At 40.5% G+C, this 22,332-nt stretch overlaps 1 protein-coding gene across 1 annotated transcript in view; it reads left to right on the forward strand.

Annotated features, from left to right (window-relative positions):
* The first annotated feature begins 522 nt into the window (after nucleotides 1-522).
* The window catches only part of NOX3 (NADPH oxidase 3), a 55,486-nt gene continuing 33,676 nt past the window's right edge, over nucleotides 523-22,332 (forward strand). The window contains exons 1-8 of the mRNA XM_021693497.1: nucleotides 523-567; nucleotides 1,198-1,293; nucleotides 1,400-1,510; nucleotides 2,715-2,799; nucleotides 10,408-10,553; nucleotides 13,051-13,232; nucleotides 16,469-16,598; nucleotides 21,447-21,539. Of these exons, the coding sequence (XP_021549172.1) occupies nucleotides 523-567; nucleotides 1,198-1,293; nucleotides 1,400-1,510; nucleotides 2,715-2,799; nucleotides 10,408-10,553; nucleotides 13,051-13,232; nucleotides 16,469-16,598; nucleotides 21,447-21,539 (888 nt within the window). The remainder of the gene's footprint in view (nucleotides 568-1,197; nucleotides 1,294-1,399; nucleotides 1,511-2,714; nucleotides 2,800-10,407; nucleotides 10,554-13,050; nucleotides 13,233-16,468; nucleotides 16,599-21,446; nucleotides 21,540-22,332) is intronic.

Below are 22,332 nucleotides of genomic sequence, written 5' to 3' on the forward strand. Positions count from 1 at the left end.
AAAACTGCTTAATTCATGCTTATTTACCACCATTCTATATCTTCCATAAAGGAATTCTTTTAAGGGGTGGGGGGAGTAAAGAAGTAGAGAAAATAAAGTAGGAAAAGTTCAAGTGAAGTGTTTTGCTATACCTGACCTTCGGCAATGAGGTTATTTCTCAAATTTACATAAAGACTTATTATCATCTTGACTGCAATCATGTAGAAAATGAATGGGGTATAAAGTACATGAGGATAATTTAATAAAACGAGCTTTCTTTTCTTAAGAAATCTTTGAAGAAGAGAATCATTAGACAGAGACTTGCCTTGTATTCACCCAGGTCATGAGGCATGTCAGCCTGGTGATATGCCTTTGGCAAGAAGTCCTTAATTAGAAATTCCTCGAGAGCTGCTCCCAGTAGGTGCTTCCTAAGACAAAAAGACAAAATAATTTAGCAGGGAAGCCCTTACTAAGGATACAGCCTCCAGGCTCAGGTGAATGAAGGAAATAATTTGCTGACAGCAAAAGAGCAAATCTGTCACAATGGGGTGCTGGATTTGGAATGAGAGTCTCTCCATCATATTAGTAGTAAGTATCATTTTTGTTATTCAAGTTTAAATATATATATTAAACAGTCTTTAATTTTTAAGATAATTTGTATAGGTACGCTAAATAGCTTGAAGTATTACTTTGGTAAAAGACTAAAACTTGTTAGAAAACATTCAGTAGATACATTTAATTTACCCTTACAGAATCATGTAAAGTTGTTTTTCGATTGAGTTCATTTTTAATTATTTTTAAAGTCAAGTAGTCTGTTCTTGCATAATGTATGAATGTTTCTCTAAATCAAATGAAGTCTTTGAATTAGACTATGAAATTGGAAATTTTCTAGAGTACTTTCTGAGTTGTTTTTAAAGATTTCTCCTTTTGCCGTCATTGATTTAAAACACTAGAGCGATGTTGATTAGGAAGGTTTTTATACTTTTCATTAAATTCCTTAAAGTATACCCATATGTGTTTAAAATCTTTTTTATAAAGTTAACAATTTATTAACATTGTAATCACTGTTAAAAACTAATCTATGAGAAAGAAGTATAGAGTAAGTCTGATTAATATTGAGAAGCTCTTCATTTCACTTTAAAAGAAGAACCCCAAGTGATTTTGAACAGAATAAAAGATTGAAGATAGTATTGATTGGTCTCTTTCATTCAACACTAGCTCTCATGGCTGGGAGTGAATTTATATCTGTTTATCGACACATTCTGTTGGTATGAAGAGGAAGAGTCTTTCCTTTACACGCGAGTTATTCTGGGTGTAAGTAGAGTTGGTGACTACACAATATCATTTTGGAAAACATTCTATTTTCCCCAGTTTCCTTACTCTCACTGCATCTCTCTCCTATGTCTTTATATATGGACAGTCAACGCTGGCTTGGGCAAGAGCGTCTGCAGTCTGCCTGAATTTTAACTGCATGCTAATTCTATTACCAATCAGTCGAAACCTTATTTCATTCATGAGAGGGACAAGTACCGTAAGTACTAAAATATTTGAAATCATTTCCATTGTTATATCCTAATATAAGTGCCATGGAAGACAAAGATGTACTTTACTGTGAAATTCCTAATAATCCTGTTTGAATTAAAGTTTGTTTCTTTGTAAGAGAGAACACAGTGGCTAAAACTAAAAATCAGAAATCAGTACATCCGGGGCGCCTGGGTGGCTCAGATGGTTAAGTGTCTGCCTTCGGCTCAGGTCATGATCCCAGGGTCCTGGGATTGAGTCCCACATCGGGCTCCCTGCTCCTTGGGAGCCTGCTTCTCCCTCTGCCTCTCTCTCTCTCTGTCTCTCATGAATAAATAAATAAAATCTTTAAAAAAAAAAAAAGAAATCGGTACATCCGGTGTGACTTTTGTTCTTGCCGTTCACTCCCTACATGACATTGGAGCTATTGCTCAGCCTTTCCCTTATATGTTTGCTCCGCTGGATAAAGATGGCTAGTAGAATTGACCTGACTCACAAAGATGGAAGTATTATAGCAGTTTGAACTGTTACCACTTCTAATTGAAAGGAGACAAATAAGCAGTTGAGCCAAATGCCACTAAGGACACATCTTTCTGAGCTCTCAGCCCAGGAATGCACAACCACAGTGCACAGATTTCATTATGTAGACTTTAACCCCTACCAGATATAACGGGACATTTCCTAATTATATTGACCTCACTGCGTTGGGTACTGTGTTTCCTGTTGAACTGAGTAATGCGCCATACAGAAAAATGAGAATGTCAATAACCCTAGCTAGATGAAATAATTTATTATATAATCATCATCATAATTTTATGAATATTTAGAGGCAGATGAATATAGTGCCTTTGTGTAATAAGGAATGCTTTAGAGACTACTTAAACCACATCCATGAGGATGACGGTTTCCATCTTCATTTCCTAAACTAGTTGAGGCATGGAGATTAGCAAGTTTATTCTAGAATTTGGACTTAATAGTCAGGGAACTATACTATCTCCTTCACTTTTATTGAGCTGAAATGTCAGCAAAGCCAGTAATAACCGTTTGATTTTGCCTGCTCGGACTAATTAATGACCACTAACTTCTGTGCCCCATCATCCCATCTTCAGGAGTGTAGATAGAGGCAGAACCTGAGTCCTGCTCTCTTAGCTCTGAGGATGCTGTCATTGCTACGATTTTTCCTCAAACAAGACTTTTATTTTCTGTTACTCCAGTGCTGCAGAGGACCATGGAGGAGGCAATTAGACAAAAACCTCAAATTCCACAAACTGGTCGCCTATGGGATAGCCGTTAATGCAAGTAAGTGCTTCTTATTCATCACCCAGTGCATTTCACAAAACCTAATGTTTAACTTGATAATTTTGTTTTAGTTCCCCCCTCCACTAAGGGCTCACCTTAAATAGATCTTTGCCTTCCATTAGACCCCAGAAACCTTCTATAAATGGATTTTTAAATTTCTAACGTAGACTCTTGCAGTCTTCCCTACAAAGCCTTCAATTTGTCAGGGAAAAGTTTATGAAACTCCATTGTCATTTGTGAACACTTAAGCTTGTTGAGAAGACAACAATAAATACCTACTTGCAAAATGAATACCGTGCTATTCGATATGATTCACATTGGAAATAAAACTCACCTATACTCAAAATCTCATTCACAGTTGTGGGAAAATTGTATCATAGGCAGTAAAAGAAAAAATAAAAGGAAGATCAGGTGAACAGGGTTCCGAATAGTATTGAGCTAGTGGATATAAAAAGACCTTGAAAAGATACGAAGCTTTAGAGCATATAAAGTGTTATTGTTATTTTTTGAATAAGAAGACAAGAGAATTCAAGAGAAATACAATAAAAAGTAGCATCCAGGGCCAAGGCTAAACTCTGATGAGGAAGAAAAGAAGCTGAGCAATAACCAACTCGCTTGTGGTTTTGTTGGACAACAAATACACTGAAATGAAAGGCTATCTGCACAATAAAGAGTTATGGTTCAGGACTGTTTCCCTCAAACTAATTTAACTATAAAATGTTTTCCTCATTTGTTTTTATCCTTTCATGCATAAAAAATAGCAGAGTAAAAAGAACACTCAAAACAAATGTGGGTTTAATTAAGCAACAAGACATGATAGACAGTGCCTGAGTGCCAATTAACACAACTTCGGGTGTGCGGTGAGACAAGTGGGGAGATTTCCCCATCGATTGTCCTCATTGCCAGATTAAACCAACCCAGGAAATGTTTGCAAAAGGTCTTTGTAGTTTGTTAAGAAATAAGGGTAAAAAGACATCATGTCCTAGAGAAAACCAGCCAAGGTATGGAGGGCAAAGAACAAGCTAATGCATCTTTATGCCCAAGGCCTACTTAGGGCTGTCGTCCACAGAGGGGCCAAAAACCTTTGCTGTCTGAGTTGAACGCATGAAGGAATGAAGACTCAGGGAAGCAGATTTCAGCTCAGATATGGAAGTCTTCCAGACCTTCAAAATTATCTAAAATTGGAATGAGGATCCCTGAGAATGCGGAGTACCCTGTCGTGGGTGGCGTCAGAGTGGAGTTCAGACTGCTCCTTGGAAGGCTCTTCAGAGAAGGAATTCAAGGATTCTCTAGGTTTCCTTTAAAATCCTAAGAATCTTTAATTCCTGCATTAAAAGAGGAGATAAAATATAGTAAAAAGGCAGGAAAGATATTATCACTATGCAATAGGTTTAAGACAGAACTAAACTCTAAGAGAAAGAGAGAAGGAACCAAAAAAAACCCACAGCATCAAAACACATCAGAAAAGGAAGCAAAAAAATAAAGGAAAATATGTTACGCAATTACTTCGTCCTTAAACTTTGGGTATGTATATTTCTTTCTGCGTAATCCTAGATCAATAGGATAAATGCATCAGTGACGTGTATTGAATGTCCCCCATGTGCGAGATACCCTAAGAGAGGCTATAACCTGAAAGTACTACAGGCAGTAATAATTTAGCAGGGACAGCAATTGACTAGAACCAGGCAACCAAATTATTTTATTCCCCTGTTCCTGACTGGTCCTGTGATCTCAGATAAGTTTTTTTATGCTTTTTCTTCTATGAAATTAAAAGAACAAGAATACAATCTATTCATCTCTAGATGTGCAGACTAGTTGTCAGGACGTCTCTCGGATTCCACAGACTACGGGGTCATCCACTTGCCACTATTGCAAAGAGAATCACCTCCAAGTTTAGCATGGCCCGTGGGCTCCGTTCAGTGAGCCCTGCCCCCTCCTCCACTCTCATTTCTCTCCATACCCCCTTGCTTCTCCCCCCGCCCCCGCAATGCCCAGCCACGGGGTCCCTGAGGAGTCTGTACCTTTGCTCCTGTTTTCCCCTTTGTGTTACATGCTCTTCCTCTCCTTCCTCAGTGGATAAGAAGTTGCCATATCCGGGGCTCCTTGCCCGGCCTACTCCCCCTGACCCTCTGGGTCTAAGCTGTCAGCCCACCTCTCCTGCTGGCCTCGGCCTCAGTCACACCTCCTACTACAGAATAAAATGTCTCCAGACTCCAATCGCCTCAGGGGCTGAGCTGTGCCTTATCTGGCTTGGCTTTCCCAGCCCCTGGCACACAATAGGTCCTCAACAAATTTGGTCAAACCTGAGGATGAGCAGGAGTCAGCCAGCCAGCAAAAGGGATTGGGGGAATTTGTGGGAAAGGTACAAGACAGCGCAGAGTTGTTCAGGGACCCAGCAGCAGCTGGGGGGGGGGGGGCAGGGGGGGAGGGGAGAAGGGAGGAAACACAGGGTGTGGGCAGGGAAGAGTTTCAAAATGATGCCAGTTGTCCAAGATAAATTCACATTCTGCTGCAACAGGAGGAAGCAGGATGCTCTTTTTCCCTCCTTCTCTCCCTGGAGAGAATCAAATATCCCCTCGGGGCTTCTTCTGCTTGAACCCCCACTGCTTTGCGGGGCTCCCAAACATCCCCGGGCTCCCCCTCGCGGGGTCAGGCTGCTTCTGAGAGCAAAGCACTCATCCCCCCACCACCATGGCAACCAGCAGCACGGGGCTGTTTCCATTCCCGGCAGAGGCAGGAGGGTGGGGGAGAGAGCGCTCTGCTTCTCCCAAACCCTGACATAGCAATTATTACATTTCACACTAACTAAGAAATGCGGCTGGCAACTGCGCTTTTAGAAGAAAAAAAATGCTAAGCCCTGGTTTCATAGATATCCCTTTGCTTTTCACATTTTGTCCTTCTGGTATATTCACTTGGGAGCCGCTGAAAATGTCCCCGTGCTTATTTTATTAGCATCGCCCATTATGCTGCTTTTCAAATAGCCGACTGGCTTAATAGAGGTGTGTAACCTTGGAAGAAGTGCATCCACATCGAAGTTTGCGTGCCAGCCCCTAATTTCTCATCGGTTCCTCTCTAAGTTGAACTGCAGGCTTTAATTGGTCAAATCATTAAAGGATGTAATTAGAGCCTGGTGGAAGTAGGCTCGGGAGGAGGGGCGAGACAAACAATGGTATCTATAATCAAGGGCATCACCGAAAATGCAGTGACAGAAACTCTTCTTCTGGCTTCCTGCCTTCCCGCTTGCCTGCCTATGATAAGAGCTGCTGGAGCATTCTTCAACCACTAATAAATCATTTTCAGGGACCTATAACCCCAGTGGTATAAAAATCCCAGTTTCACAGCCCCTTCATTCTTATGAATGTGCATCTTTTTGGACTCTGTGGTCCACAGTGCACCTTAAAATCCCTCCAACTGAATCGTAGTACCGTGAGCCGAAGCTTCCTTCAAAGGGGGCTGTGAATAGTGACCCAGGCGGCTTACATCTGCTTGGCTCCAGGGGGGTAACAATTACCCATGCACAGCTACTGATGAGTTGCTAAAATTAGCTTACAAAGCTCAATAAGCATAAGAGACAGGTTGAGAGGAGCGAGCTCAGAAGAAGGGTACTCAATAGAAAGACTTGGAGACCCGCAGAGAGAGAACCGCCCCAGAGGCCCAGATTCTTCAGGACCAAGTCCCTAAAGGATTGCTACTAATCCAGTGCTGCCAAAGGCATTGGGACCTCCAAGGAGGCTGTGTGCCCCATCCTGTCTAGCATAATTGAATGTGATTTACAAATGAGTGGCGTGCACAGGGCGCCATAGTCACTGTGCATTCCTGCGGAAATCAGACCGCACACCTAAAAGTTTGAGGGCCAGGCTCTGGCTGTAGATGCCAGGATTTGTCCCTGGGTCCTTATTTCTGAAGGCTGCTTAATTAGGAGGTGACTAACTCCAAAATGACTGTTATCACTGACAGGCAGGCAGAAAGATAGCAAGAACTGACCGCCCTTCCAAGATTCTCCCTCAATTATGCTTTCTTTGATCTCCTGAAAAATAAAAAGAAGGAAAGAAAGAAGGAAAAGAAATTTTCTCAGGGCAACTGGCTCTAATTGTAGCCTTTATGATTTTTTTGTTCACTGTTCAATAAAAGCTCCTTATTTGAACTCTGAAGTTCACCCACCAATTAAATGTGCATTTGTGGTTTGTCCAAGACTGCTGCTCTCTTTTAACTGTAGAAGTACTTTGGTGAGAAAATAGGATTGTGGAAAGACCCAGTTATAGCAACTTTTAGCCTGGCGTTTGGGTGGAGTCAGCTTGAGATTCTCTCTCCGTTTGCCTCTCTCTCTCTCTCCCAATCTCTCTCTCAAATAAATAAATAATCTTTAAAAATAATAAAATAAAATAACTGAAGTCTGTAAAGGGAAGAATAGAACATATAATGTCTGAAAAAACAGAAAATCTGTTTCTCCCTGGGAATCTACCAAGTCCCAGCAGCCATGGAGTTGGTGGGTGGGATACCTTTAGTTCGAAGCCAAGATCACAACAAAATTAGGGTCAGCCCTCAGAGGAAATAAAACGTTTAGACAAACCAAATGGGCACAAGTAGTTTTCCTTCTGAGAATTCCTGAGATAAACAAAATTAGATAGTCTACTTGTTATCTTATTACCTATAAAAAAGAAAACAAAATGGAGGCTGTTGGAGCAAAGGAGCATATCAGGCATGAATTTTAAACTACATGAAAAGAGAAAAAGCTGAGAAGAGTAGTTTTCAACATATCCCCTCAGGAGCTACCTCTTAAAAAGCATCTTGGGTTTTCTTATACTATTTCATTAGTTTCTTCAGCTCTGTTAAGGGAGACCTGGCAATAAGAATAAATAAATAGTTCAATATCCTTGCTCATTCAATAAATGTACTTAAATCTAGTTTAACAGTGTCAAATTCTCATGTGGAAATCAATCTAATAGAAAATAGATTGTGATCAACAACTCCTTACACAGGAGGAGAATGCAATGAAATGCAGAATATAAGACACGGAATCTATCCTGTACTTCCTTTCTGGCCGACACCGGTGCATTATGGGATTGGAAATGATGTCACTTAATTTGGTTTGAAGCTCAGTATCTACGTCTGTAAAATGGGAACAGCTCTGCTCTGTCTGGTGAGCTTTAGTCCATGGAGGAGAATTGGGGACAGCCAGAGGCAGAGGGGTAAGGGTAAAGGGGCAGAGAGTAAAAGGTGAGAGTCCACCCACCTGCAACGAGGATTCCAAAGGCTGCAATTGGTCTTAGGAGCTATTTGATTCTAAAGACTCAAGTGAACCATTCAAAGAGTTTTAGCTAAGCCCACAGGAGAAATTAGTTTTCAGTAAAGTATAACAATTACTCATCAGTGAAAAGAAGCAATATAACTTAAAGGTCAAAAATGGGGCTCTGGACTCAGGCAAACAGGGTTTATCCCACTTTTGCCATTAATGGCCTACAAGCACCATAACTTTTTGAATACTGGTCTGTCAAATGGCAATAAGACTAATAAGTCTTACTGAGGATTAAGTGAGATAATATGCCCAAAGCATTTATAACATTGTTTGGAGTATAGTTAAGTATTCAGTATCTGTTAGCTATGAGAAATACGACCTTTTAAAAAAAATCTTTAATATAATTATCAGAAAACAGCAATTAAGAATACTGCTGAACATGTTTGTGTTCAATTTAGCAAATAGTTTCCATTTTATATATTGCATATTGGGAGAGATGGCTACTAGACAAACTTTTCTAGCTTTATGGATGCTGAGACTAAACAAGGCAGCCCCTTCCTAGACATGGCCACATTTATTGACAAATGGAACATAAGGAAGAAATACAATGCCTTTTTGGTGCTACCCACGCCATACCCATAAGGAGATAGTCCACATCATGGACCCAGAAATAGCATCATGCTTTGCCTTTTTAGGTGAGCTTCAACCAAAAGCATATTCGAATTGATTTCTAACTTAAAGGGTGCAAGAAAATGTGCAAAAAAAAAAAATGTATTAACAGGGAAAACACCACTCCAACAATGTTGCATCTGCAGACAACCTCCTGACCCTTTCTCTTTCTGTAAGCTCATTGTTTCTCAGCAAATTCTTATTAAGTATATACTGGTAGTAAGCAATGTGCCAAGTGTTGAGGTTACAAGATGAATAAATCTTGAGGCATGAGAGTCCACTGGGCAACATAGATGTAAATAAATACTCATAACAGTAACGTCTGGGAAATGTTATAATTAAATCATTGCTGTATCATTGGTGTCATTGGTGCCTATGGAATTGAAAACAACTTTGATAGAAAACAACTTTTGAGTTGGGTCTTAAAGCATGAAAACAACTTTGCAGGGCAGAAAAGGGAATGGCTCTGATCAAAGAAACTCAGGGGACAGAGAGTAAAGCTAAATAGCAGATGGTATTTCTAAATAAGTTTGCTATTAGGACCACAGGGACCAAAATGCCACCAATATTCTCAGAAGTTTCGCTGTTCCTTTTTCTTTCAACTCCCAGCACCTCAACCCACAATGTACAGCCATGGAGGATTCCAGAATTTGCCTACAATGTGTAGAGACTGTATAATAGTAGTAGTCACTGCTTCTTTCCATGGTGAAGGGGGGGAAAAAGGTATCAAATGGGAAGTTATCTACACCCTGGGTAATGAATTCTCATTTCACACTCGAATCTGATCCTGATGGCTGTATCAACGGGCCACCCAATAGGGCTTTCATTTGCAGGAAAAGCATCAGGAGGAGGTCCTTGTCTGGATGTTGTGACTGCTAGCTTCCCCACAGATTTTACAAGACAGAAAAGCGTGGCATTGGACACAGTCTCCTCAGGCTAAGTTATGCTGTGTTCCTGAGCTTGTTCTCTTCATTTAGAATTTAGACATCACCAATTCTCAGAATTAGAAAGCTGAGTTTTCTTCTTCAGAATATACGGAGAGGATTAATTCTATAAATACTAACTTATTTCTATCCTCAAGGAATAACACATGCAAAGATATTGTGTATATGTGTAGGAGCGAATATACATATACAGTGAAATATATAAAGGAAGAATAGAAAGTATAACGTCTGAAAGAGAACAAAAACTCTTCCCTGGTATCTATCATATGTGTCATATGCACAGATGTCCATGTATATGATATACAGAACTCTAGAATAATGCTCTGTGATTGCTTGGAAAACATATTATATAAGATATAAAATATGGAATCTATATACATATATATAAAACAGAATGTGTTCTATATAAAATATGGAGTTATATATATATAAAATGGAACATGTATATAATTATGTTGTGACGTCCTGATACCTATTCCACTTGCAGAGTGAGCATGTGTTTATAATTAAATTAAGGGGAATTGAGATTTACTTTATTTCTTCAAATAATTAAAATAGATGTGGCGAATCCCAGCATACCTTTAGAACTAGTCAATCCACTCCATTCAGCACAGTGTGAAAGATGCACAAATAAGTCACTCTTTGGAGATTACAAAAACCAGAACAGAGAAACTTGACCATAGAGGCATTGTGTTTCTGAGTAGCCATAAAGGAAGAAATCCATATGGCACATGTCTGATGTCAGCTCCTCGACCGCAGCCATCCACATCGTCGCCCATTTGTGCAACTTACAGCGCTTCCACTGGAGCCAGTCGGCCCACGCAGAGGGACTTCTGGCTGTGCTTTCCAAACTTGGCAACGCCCCCAATGAGAGCTACCTCAACCCCATCCGAACCTTCCACACAGTGAGTCCTTGCATGCTACCTAGTTTCTCATCTGAAAAGTCCTTCCTTTTCCGATCACTTTATCAGGAACACTGTGTTTCAAAAGCTATTAATAAAAGAGCTGGAGAGAAGTTTCTGCCCATTGTTAACATCGGTTTCACCATTTTTTTTAAAAAAGCTATTTTTTCATAAATGTTGCTAAAAGGTTATGAGCAAGAAGAAAAACTGATGCCACTTAGTTTATAGGAAAACATAACAAATACACCTAAACAGGAAATGCAGTAACCTGTTAAAACCCTGATACTTTAAATTTTAAAGCAACTCATGATTAGATATTTTTTTGTTGGTGTTGGAATCAGAATATGAAGTGCCATCTAAATCCAGGGATTATAAATTGGATGTCTTCATCTTCAACTTGCAAATTGTTTTTGGATCTCTTCTCCTATGTCGTATTTTGGCACACAATGTGCCTGGTTGATTTGCCAAATCAGATACTGGGCAGAGTAGCTAATTTCATAATCAGACCTGCATGGCTAGTGACATCATTAATGCTAATTATCTGTGGGCACAGAATGGCAGCACATGTGGGAAACAAAAAGAAAACCAAAATTGTAGCTCCAGAAATCCACCTGCAGAGATTAAGATATTCCTCTCCCATCATCCACCTCCTACCCCTTTTGTCCTGGTTGATCAAAATATTAGATCATGTACTACCCTATTGAAATAGGCATCTACCATGTTGACCAGGCTAAAAAAAATTGGCATTGCTCAAGAAAAACCCAAAGACAATGCACTCCAGCCATGGAAATATCTCTTTCATAACACTTTTGCCCATGCAGCCTTATTTGAAGAAGCAAAATTCAGAGTCTCTTTTTGGGGAAATTCTTCTATGGCATGCCCCTAATTACCCTAAGATGATTTCCAATATCAGGCCATTAATCAAGTAGAGCTACATTTTCTTAGCAGACAACAATCAGAAGCACAAGTTTCAACATTATAAGTCAAAAACAGATGCCATAAGCCTGTGGGAAGGCCTTTGGGGGTCACTCGTTTGAGCCATAGTATTTACCTTGACAGCTACTGGGGTTAATACTTTTCCCCACTAAGGCTCTGGAGAGCTCATTGTTACAGACAACCAAGAATAAGCCTCAATATTTTGAAAAGACCATACAGTGAATAGTATTTATTATAAGTACTTTTAAAGCAATTTAACAAGATAATTAAGTTACTCCCAATATGGTTTTCTCAAAATTTTAGAAGCAATCTACTATGTAAGTGCTAATTAAGTTCAAGAAACCCTCTACTTTAGGGTATTTGGAGAAAGATCAATAATACAAATTGGTACATTTGGAGAAAGTATCCGTAACACAAAGTGTACATTATAGAGTATTTTTAAAGAGATGCAATGGGATTATTTTAGAAGATACATGGCTACTCAAACCAGTCTATAAAAATATGTTGCAAGAAAAGGGAAGTGGGGATTTGCTTTAATAAGCAAAGAAGGATGATTTGAAATTAGCACATCCTATGATATAAATGGACTTCTAAAATGCCTGAGTACACTTGCAAAAAAATATCTTTTAAATGTTTTAGACATAGCCCTTTCAATTTTATTTCAACTATTTGCTCTATGAAGAAAAAAAAAATAAACAACAAGTCCCTATCCAAATTACCTTGAGATCTCAAAGCAGCCCAAATTAATGAGATTTTACTGACAAAAGATACAGTGTGAGTTTATTGAGCTCACAGTCCTCTCAACGATAGTAACACAATGTATGAATACTAATGACTTGGCAAGAGTATGGAAAACTCACAGTAAATACAAAGTGCTTTGTGATTCATATTCTAAAAGGCTCTTTAACCATCCCTTACACTCATAGGTCAGAATGCTGGTCTTTTGGCAGTGTCTACCAGATAAGAATAGCTGTATCTTTATTGATCACCTAGGATTTACAAAGCCTTATTCCAAGCCTCCCAAGGTGGCATGAAAGAAATGCAAGTCATGGTCCTTCCAATTAAAAAGCAAGAGCAAGAATAAACTACCAGGGGAACAGAATGTGCAGCTGCTTTATTAGGAATGGCCCTGAGGGATCTCTCCAAAAAAGTGTTTATTAATGTTAAAATGCAATTAGGCATGGCAATCCACATTTTTATTTTAAAGATTCAAAACTTGAGACTTGGATTTATTTTGCAAGATTTTATCTTAAAATGCATTTTCATATATTGTCTTCATTTCAATTCAACGTAATAACTTTGACAGGAACATTGATTTATACAGATGGAAAACATATAAATGATCAGTGGCATTTATATGGAGCAAAGCAAATGTCTGCCACCAAACGGGAAAAGGAAAAGACAAGGAAGCTCCCATCTTGAGTTATATGGGAACCCCTTTTTGAGGCTAATATGCTCCTGATCAGAACATCCTAAATTACCCCCTGCTTGAACTCTCAAATATTGACCCTAAAATGGAAAAGTAGAACTAAGATATCAATGTCATGGTGCTTGTTTCTTTTAGAACACCATCACTGAATTGCTAACGACAATCGCGGGTGTTACTGGCCTGATCATCTCTCTGGCTTTAATCTTGATCATGACCTCTTCCACCGAATTCATCAGACAGGTCTCCTATGAGTTGTTCTGGTACACCCATCATGTGTTCATCATCTTCTTTATCAGTCTGGCTATCCATGGGGCTGGGTAAGTCCATAGTGTGCTCAAAGTGTAAGATTTTATGTCTGTGAACCTCAAAATCATCTTAGAGAGCCCTTCGGATGGAGGAACACGACTGGCAGGAACTAAAGGACACATAGAAGGTATGGAAAAGAACATTCACTGGGGCAAACACCTTTTTTTAGTAACTGAAAATAAGCAACATAGATGGTGAAGTAATATCTTTATTTTTCTTGCTAAGTCTGTTGGGGAGTCTTGACATGTTTATAAGATGCAGAAATTTTAATGAGTGCTGGACAACAATAAATCTGTGTTTCATTCAGAACATATTTTCGCAATCCAAATTACATGGGATTAGTCAGGATATATATTTCGGACACCCAGATGTCATTTCTGCCTAACCAAAACCACCCACTGGGAAACCCGGTGTGGGGGAGGGAACTGTGTGCCAGACGGCAGTCAGACCTAGGCTCTGCCACTAGTCATCAGCGTGGCCATGTGCAAGTCCTTCAAATTCTATGGACCTCAGTTTCCCCATCTGACTTCTAGGATTCCTTCTTGCCTCAACATCTCATACAATGCCATTCTGGTATTCAACACCTGCCTGACACTATTGATCTCTGCATCAGGAAACTAGAGTAGTGCGGCTCAAATACAATGTTTTCAGTTCTTTAAATAGTCTCAAAATGACTCTGGACCAACTAACCCATTGATGTCTATTCACTACTTTGTCCCACATTAACTATTTCATAAACCGATGGCTTTTTTTTCCATCTCACAATGTTAAGAGCACATTCGTGTGCATGATCCGTCTGATCCCAACAACAGTCCTGTCCAATGAAGGGGGTGACATCAGCCCTATTTCATAAGGAGGAAACATGTCCAGGGGGTTAAGTGATTCACTCCAGGTCCCAGGACAAATAAATGCCAGAGTCGGACATAGGGCGCCCGTCTTCAGACAACCCAACCTTTTCTGATAATAAGCCCTGCAGAACAGCTCTTCACTGGCTCCCGGGAAACATCCCTCCACACCTGCAGGAATGTGCACCAGCACATCCCCTCTCTTGAACTTTTTTCTCCCTGCATTGCAGCTGCTGAGCCTGGAGGGGTCTCTGCTTCTGCCCTGACTCGGAAGAGCTCGGCCACAGAGACTGTGGGGCATGGCCAGGCACACAGGACAGGGTGACAGAGGGGCTCACTCAGGACCCTAGGGCAGCTCTGCGTGATAAGCCACTTCCGTTCCTCCTCCCCACACTAATGGCCTCCCTCCAGCTCAGCTCTCTCCTTCCTGAAGGAGGTCATTTCTGCTGCTGCCACGGCTCCCCACCATCCACCAGCTCGTCAGATGCGCAGACATTGTAGAAGGAAGCATTGCTCCCCCGGGGCATTTTTACCCAAAAAAACTGCCGATTCCTCTGTTCATCCTTAGAATCCTAGTCAGTCAATGTTCCTATTTATGCTGCTGCCTGGCTAATGGCTTTCTGGTCTTTAAAAGATCAGCAGTTGGCTCTTCTGATGCTTGATCCCCCACCCTGACTCTCTATATTTCGGGGAGCAGGATGGATGGTCCCAAAGTACTCCACCCCAAAGACTGCCAGTCCTCCCTTTCTCTGTGGATTCTTCTCCTGATGCTGGGGCATTAACCCCTGTAGCACGTTTGAGAGACTCTTCATAATCCATATGGGTCTAGAGCTCCTCGTCTCAAAAATCATGCACACGTCCCCGGATCCTGCCTCCCTGCATTCACACAAGAGGATTTCAATGGGCCAGTGTTGCGTTGGAGATATATTTTTTTTAATATCCAAATAACATTTCATAAGATGAAATATTTTAGTCATTTTAACTTAGTTGAAAGGCTTATTTTGGGATAAGGGCTTCATTTAATCCTCTCAGCTTGAAGTATTCTACAGCTACTGTTTACAGCAAAAAGTAATTTGCAAATTCTATACAAAATGCCAAGTAAAGGAGGATTATTGGAATGTGTTAAAGCCCACTAATCTTTCTATTATGGGATAGCGTAGATGAAGACATAACTTTTTTTAATTTTTAAAAAGATACTGCATTTGTGAAATGTTCTGAGGTTTAGATAATATAGAGAATGTTACCTAGAGCTTGAGAATGATGGTGTTAAAATTTACAGAATCTTTTCCTCTGGCTCCTATTTATTATTCACCCTTCCCATGTCTGGGCATCAACATTTCATGGGAGATTCACAGATAGTTGTGCTCATCTAACGCAAAGGGATGCTTTGGATGCCTTCCACGACACAGATTGGGACAAGGGCCAAAATGTCAGTTCTCCAGGCTGAGGTCTGAGGTTCCCAGGGTCATTGCCCCTCCCTCCTCTAATGCCTGACGATGCAAAAGGGGACATGTTACTCCACAGACTACCCAGGACATGAGCCTGTGTGATGCTAAAGTTTCTCAGTCTCTGAGTACCATGTTCCTCAAAAATAAGTCAATGGTTTTTATTCATAAACACCTAGGAATTGAGCAACTCCTGGATTACATGACCTCAATTCTTAGGCTTGGCAGCCCGGTGCACCAATGGGGAAATCGAGGAACTTACACCAGAGCAACTTGTCAAAGGTCAGTCAGAGCTGCATTTGTGGCAGATATAATATAGCAGAATTACAGGACTCTTGATCCAGTGCTCCATTCACGAAGACAGCCTTCCTTTTCGCCCTCAGATTCATCATGTAGTCCTGAAGACATACTTCCCACTGACCTATTTTGACCCTGTCAAACACTACTCCTGCTTGTGGTCACTAGGGGGAAAAAAATATCATTATTCAGGGCACTTCTTCTGACTCCTTCACTTGAAAACTTCTAGGTGCTCAAAAACAAACCAAAAAGGGTAGAAGTTAAATAAATCTGCAAAAGACCCAAATAGTACAAAGTTAGCCAATTAGCCCAAATCAGCAATCAGGACGAGATGTAACCTAATTAAATTCAACAGTCTACAAAAGGATGTGTTCAAACAATTTCCCTTCATTATGAATTCTCTAATATAGACACTTTCAATTTAACACAGGATACCGCAGAGGGGCACTTCTTTTCTGGGATCTTCAAAGTTACTTGAAGCTTCTTAAATTCCTATTTTTAAAGATGTTGAGAGAAATGAGTGACAGCCCGAGTTTCAAGACAGTTGAAGTGTTATTCCAGAGCGCACTGTAGAATATATGTCGGTGGTATCATCAGACTGCACAAAATCAATTTTAAATGTTTAGGTTTTGTTTTGTTTTGTTTTGTTTTAATGGCAAGTCGGATCATTCGAGGCCAAACTCTCGAGAGTCAACTGCGGCACAATGTCACCTTCTGTAGAGACCACTATGCTCAATGGCAGAAGGCGGCCCCGTGTCCCATGCCTCAATTTTCTGGCAAGGAGCCTTCGGTAAGAGCGAACCCAAGAGCTTTTAAAAAAAAATAGCTGTCTCCATAGTTAAAAGAACTAGAGCTTTATATGCTTGAGAAAAAGAACAGCCCATGTCACTACTAGACAAAGCCAACTCTTTATTAAGTGTGCTAATGGAGAAATCTAGTTATGGATCATTTTAAAAGAGGTTTACTGCCAAAATTATTCTGTCCATTTTGAAATGTGCTCCTGCACTCACATTTAAATGTGGATGTCTGTTATGGCGGATCGCACAACATTGCAAGCACTAACAACCGTGTCTCTGGCTTGCCACCCTCAGCTCAGAAGCTCAACTCCCCGTCCCTCTGCAGAACTGCCCTCGCCATTCTGGGAATTAATAGCACCACTTCTCCAACGAACGTTAAGCAACAACCAAATGAGAAGCATGCCCTCCTTATTAAGCTTGCCTTCTTGCTTTCTGCAACTTTGGGGATCAAAAAAATTGGGGTATTAGATGCATTTACTTCCTGTTCTAATTAAGCTCCCATGACTAAAATAATGATGGTAGACAAAAGGAGACCGAATTCATTAGAATAGACGATAATGTCCACAAGATCTCAAAAGTAAGATTTCCTGGGCATGCTGTCATCATTATAGTTTGTGGCATAGGTAAATAGAAATAATGACCCTATTTGGTCTCCTCGGGAATCTTCGTACGATGCAAACCATCGGGCAGCTGGGTGATGCATAAAAGCAAATCAGTAAAGCCAGCAGATTAAAACTAGAAGGAAACGGTGCCCCCAAAATATGTGTCATTAAAAATGAGATAATAGTATGTAAATGGTGGGGGATTAGGAAATGAAGTCATCAACTTATGAAGACTCTAAGGATGGACTTTTTCTAAAATCCTCGAAAATATTAAATTAAGCACTGGATTTTAAAAGTGAAAACTGCTAGGGGGAATGTGTAAAACCGAACCGGAATAGATGTGCCCATTAGACTATGGTTCTTTTAATGGTCAGTATAGATTGTCTCTGTCTTAAACTCAACTATTGGTAGCCACGACCCAGCCTGCATATTAATGAGGAACATGAATGCCTCTCGAAAATCTTCAGCTACAGCATCTCCATTAAAAAAAAAAAAATCAATATTCTCCCACACCTCATGAATACAGACCATAGCTGGCTCGGCAGCAGATGCTGACATTAATTATTATTAAAAGGGGAGAACTTACCCATCTCTCTGTTAACTCTCCCCTGCTACACCTCCTTGCACACCCAAACTCATGTTGTCACTCTTTCTCATTATTTTTAATGGATCCTGATTCAAAGCATGTGTGGGTTGTGCAATTACTGCTTGGCTGAATGTACAATATTCTCTCTGATGTCTTGTAGACACTGAATCTAGAAGGTATCCCAAGGACAAGGAAGGGCTCTTGCGCTTCACTGCACCACATCTACCCATCTCTTCCTCTTTGCCTCTCCTAACTGCCTTTTCACAGTTCTTTCATCGATAGAACATTTGTCACTTCACCTTCAGTGGTGCGCTACTGCCCATGTTAGGAGGGAGAATGCTTTTTGTACATCACCGCGGAGACACTGAACTGATCAAGGGAACCAATTATACCCTCAGCCCCCTTCTGTCTCCAACTCATGGACACATAAGAGGCTCCAGAGTATAGAGTTACTCATGGAACTTGGTCTCAAAAGAAGCCTGGTCTTCCTTAGCCAAAGAAGCACCTTATTTTATTTAACTACAGCATCAACAAGTGACAATAATAATAGTAATAATAAAGCTAATGCTTTTTAAATTACGAGGGCATGATATCAACGGTAGAGGAGGAAGCTTTAACTGAGGTAGAGTTAGTACAGCAAACTTTTTCTTTTTTATGTGCTTGGAGTTGCACTAGACTCAGGATGCAGAGACATGGTTCCTTCCCCTGGAAATCTTATTGTCTAGAAAAAGAGCCCATTTATAAACACACACATAAAATAAAATCAGAGCCAGCATGTTCTTATTTTCTGGTAGGAATGAAAAACCAGGAGTGAAAGTGGAAGAAACAAGTTTCGTTATTGCAGCTTTAAATCAACGTAGCTTTATTTCCATCATAAAATATTCACTGTACCATGACTTTTTTGAGTATTTTTTGAGAAGAAAAACTAAAGCAAAGAAGCCATAGCGTATTTTAGCATTAAAGAAATTTAGATATTAAACAGCCCTGCCCCTTTATGTAATAGATGGAGAACTTGTTTTAGTTTCTTCCCTGTGGTCACAAAAGGCATTCCCAGGAAAGCCACACCAAGAAACCAGAGCTCTTGTGGCCATGAAATTTCATCTCTCTTCTCTTCAACATTCATTCTGAAGCTCCAGCCTTCTCCCACCCCTCACTTTGTCCACTCTCTACTGCTCTCCTTGAGAACATACCCCTGACACTGTATTTATCTCCATGAATAAAACTAAAACATTTAAGAGCCTGGACGAAATCCAACCAATAATTTTCTCCAACACTCTCATTTTACAAAACAGAAAATTTGAACATAAAAGGCCCAAGATTTGCCACAAGGCATAGGTGGAGGGATGGTAACCCCGAGACCAGAAGCCCGGTCTTCTGAGACTCAGTTCAGGAGCCCCTCCTGCCCTGGGGCCTGGCCTCCTTCTGTCTTTACTCACATGTCTATCCCAGTTGTTGCTGAAGGATAACCTAATATTCACCTCTGGCCACTCCTGTCCTTCACTCCCTAACTTCCAGGGGCTCCGGGAGTATCACGGTATACCCAAACTGGGCTTTCTCCTCCTGGATCAATTTATATACTAGAGTAGAGATAGAGCCAAGGATTCATAGCTTACATTCTCTTTCCTGACTAACCATATAAGGAAAAATAATCTGTTTCATTTTTATCAATATGGAAGAATCGGAGACCATGACTGACTTGACACCACCAAAATGAAGTGTGTGACGTCTAAAACTTTCTAAAATGGGCGTGGAAGATTATTTGTAAAAAGTACATAGAGACTATGTGAGTGTTTTTGCAAATATCTCTCTAAGCTCACATAGAAAGAATTGCATTCTTGCTATCCTTTCTGTAAATATCCAAACCAATTCTCAAAACACTCTGTGGTTCATTCAAGCATAAGAGACCAAAGGATTCGTTCCCTTGGTCCAACCCCATCCTTCATGTCTACCCCTTCCTATCTTCTCCCTTACTCTGCTCATCATACCGCCTCACCCACAGCACAGGTGGACAAAAGGCTTTGTTCTCTCTGCTATGCTGAACACGTTGCTGAACCCCACTGAGGCATAAAAGAATAAGTGGGTCAAATTGTTTTGTGTTGCCTGCATAAATCGAGCCTTTATCAGGCGAACAAGAGGCTCCCAGGGAAAAAGCAAGGATTGTTGATGTAGGTGAGCAGAGATGCCATGCAAACAGACCCAGCAGTAAACAAAAGAGAAATACACAAGAAAGATAACAGAAGCAAAAATAACACTAAAGGGCTTGTGACCCATCAACAGAACAGACGAAACAAGATAATGGGCAAGAGTAAAGAGCAATAAAGATGGTGAGTCAGCCAGAAAGGTTTTAGTGAACACGAGTTCAAAAGGGTGAGACATCGTTCCTGCTCCTAAGCTAGTGTGCTAGCAGGAAGGTCGAGGTGCACTTAGAATCCCAAGCAGAGGATTTAGGGAAATTATGAAAGGCTTGAGTTCTAGTCCGAGCTCCCCCGGGATCAAGTTCTGTCTCCCTACACCACTCTACCAGTTTCCACAAAGTCAGGGATTTTTCTTCTTTAAATGAAGAATTAGATGAGATTTCAGAGAACCCTTAACATCCCAAAATGCAATGAATGACTGAGTCTCTAATGTTTTGTAAAACAAGGCTCAGTAGCAATGTCAACACGGGACAGAAAGAAGCACAATTCGGTGGTAAGTGCACGGGGCAGGCAGTCAGACCCCTCTGGGGTCATGTTTTTCTGGTGCACCTCATTACCTTTGTGACCCGGACAATCTGCTTGATCTTGCTGAGCCTCAGTTTCTTCTTCTGTGAAACAAAGAGAATACCATACGCCTCGTGGCGTTGTTTGGTATCAGACCTAGTATAAGTCTTCAAACATTTTAAGTGTATGTTTGTACACAACAGTTGGAACAAGACTAGCCTGCTGGCAAACTGATCTTCAGTAATACTGATTATTCTCATAAAAGGTTAACATAGGAAGGGATTTATTAAGAATGGAAATATTCGCTGTCACAATTGTCCAGAAGATTACGGAGGATTTTGTTCTGATTCTGTAAACCCACATTTAAAGTTCTGAGACACTACCTTTATGTCTTATTCCTGATAACATTGGATATGCCTGTGTGTGTGAATGTGTGTGTGTGTGGGTGTGGGTGTGCAGGTGTGGGTGCTTCTTCAGGCTGACCCCCAAGTTGTGACGCATTGGTGGCCCAAAAAATTACTGTTCACAATGTTTTTATTTCATTCTCCATGTCCTATTTTGGCTCAGGAATATATCTCTGTAAGCCCTTGACTTTGGCTGAGTTGGGAGCATTTATGACCCTATCCTATGTAACGTAAACATCAATCTGCTTTCCTATTTCTTTACAAATTCAATTATTTCTAATTACATAAAGGCATCATTGATCAAGTAAGCATAAAAACTAATACAGAAGAGTTTAATCTCTGAAATAAGCTTGTAGACTTCAAGGAATAATTGAATGTTATAGTATTTAATACAAGGAGATATCTTTATTGTTGATAACTGGCCCAAAGTTAAAGGAAAATGTCTGAATCCCATCATGTTATGTATTGATTTCGTTCAAACTGAAAATATTTGGATTCTATTTTCATTTCCTTTTCCTCTCTCTCTCTCTCTCTCTGCTGCTCTCTACAGGCTTGGAAATGGGTTTTAGGCCCTGTGGTCTTATATGCGTGTGAAAGAATAATTAGGTTCTGGCGGTTTCAACAAGAAGTTGTCATTACCAAGGTATGCGTGTAGCTTTATGTGTGAATAAAAGCCTGAGTGTAGATGAAAATTTTTTATTAGCCCAAGTTTTTAATTTGCCATTTTTATTGCAGAACGGTCTGTAATTTAGAGGCCCATCTTCTGTTCTAATAATTGCTTATATCCCGCGTATCTTTTAGTGTGACTAATTTTACTGAAGACGGGGATCAGGGCTCCAGACCGGTACACGGAATTTTGATAAAGGTTACGGTGCAGCCCAGGAACCATCCGTTTTGCTCTCTATTTCAGTTTTTCACTGGGGGGTTGGGGTATTTCAGCTTCTCACTGGGGGGTTGGGAAGGATGGGCAAGGGGACTGACTCAGCTTTGGTTGGTTTACGTTGGTTATGGTAACTTCTAATATAATCACTTCGTTCAACACATAAAGATGGCGATTTTGCAAACACACAAATAATAGACATTTTCAAGGACACACACTCCCCTCGGAGCTACTGAGCAGAGGACAGGGAATGGTCACCCTCAGGTTCAGAGTGAGAGGGAGAGTGAGAGGGGAGGGACCACGCGAAGCCCCACCTAGTGAGTGAGGGCCCCAGGGAGTGTTTTCCAACCTTGCACCCCTCCTCACAGCTCTCCAATTTACCAAATGCTGGAGGAAGATGGAAAACATGTCTAGGAGACTGAAAAGTACCAAAGACCCGGCCCCCGGTGTTTTAAAGGTCCAAGAAGAAATGCTCTGCTAACCAAACTTATATTGCTAATACAATATTAACAGAATCCCCTTTCTCCTTAACTGTCTTCATGAAAGCAGATGCATA

Source organism: Neomonachus schauinslandi, chromosome 8 (genome assembly GCF_002201575.2).
Source record: "Neomonachus schauinslandi chromosome 8, ASM220157v2, whole genome shotgun sequence".
NCBI lineage: Eukaryota > Metazoa > Chordata > Mammalia > Carnivora > Phocidae > Neomonachus > Neomonachus schauinslandi.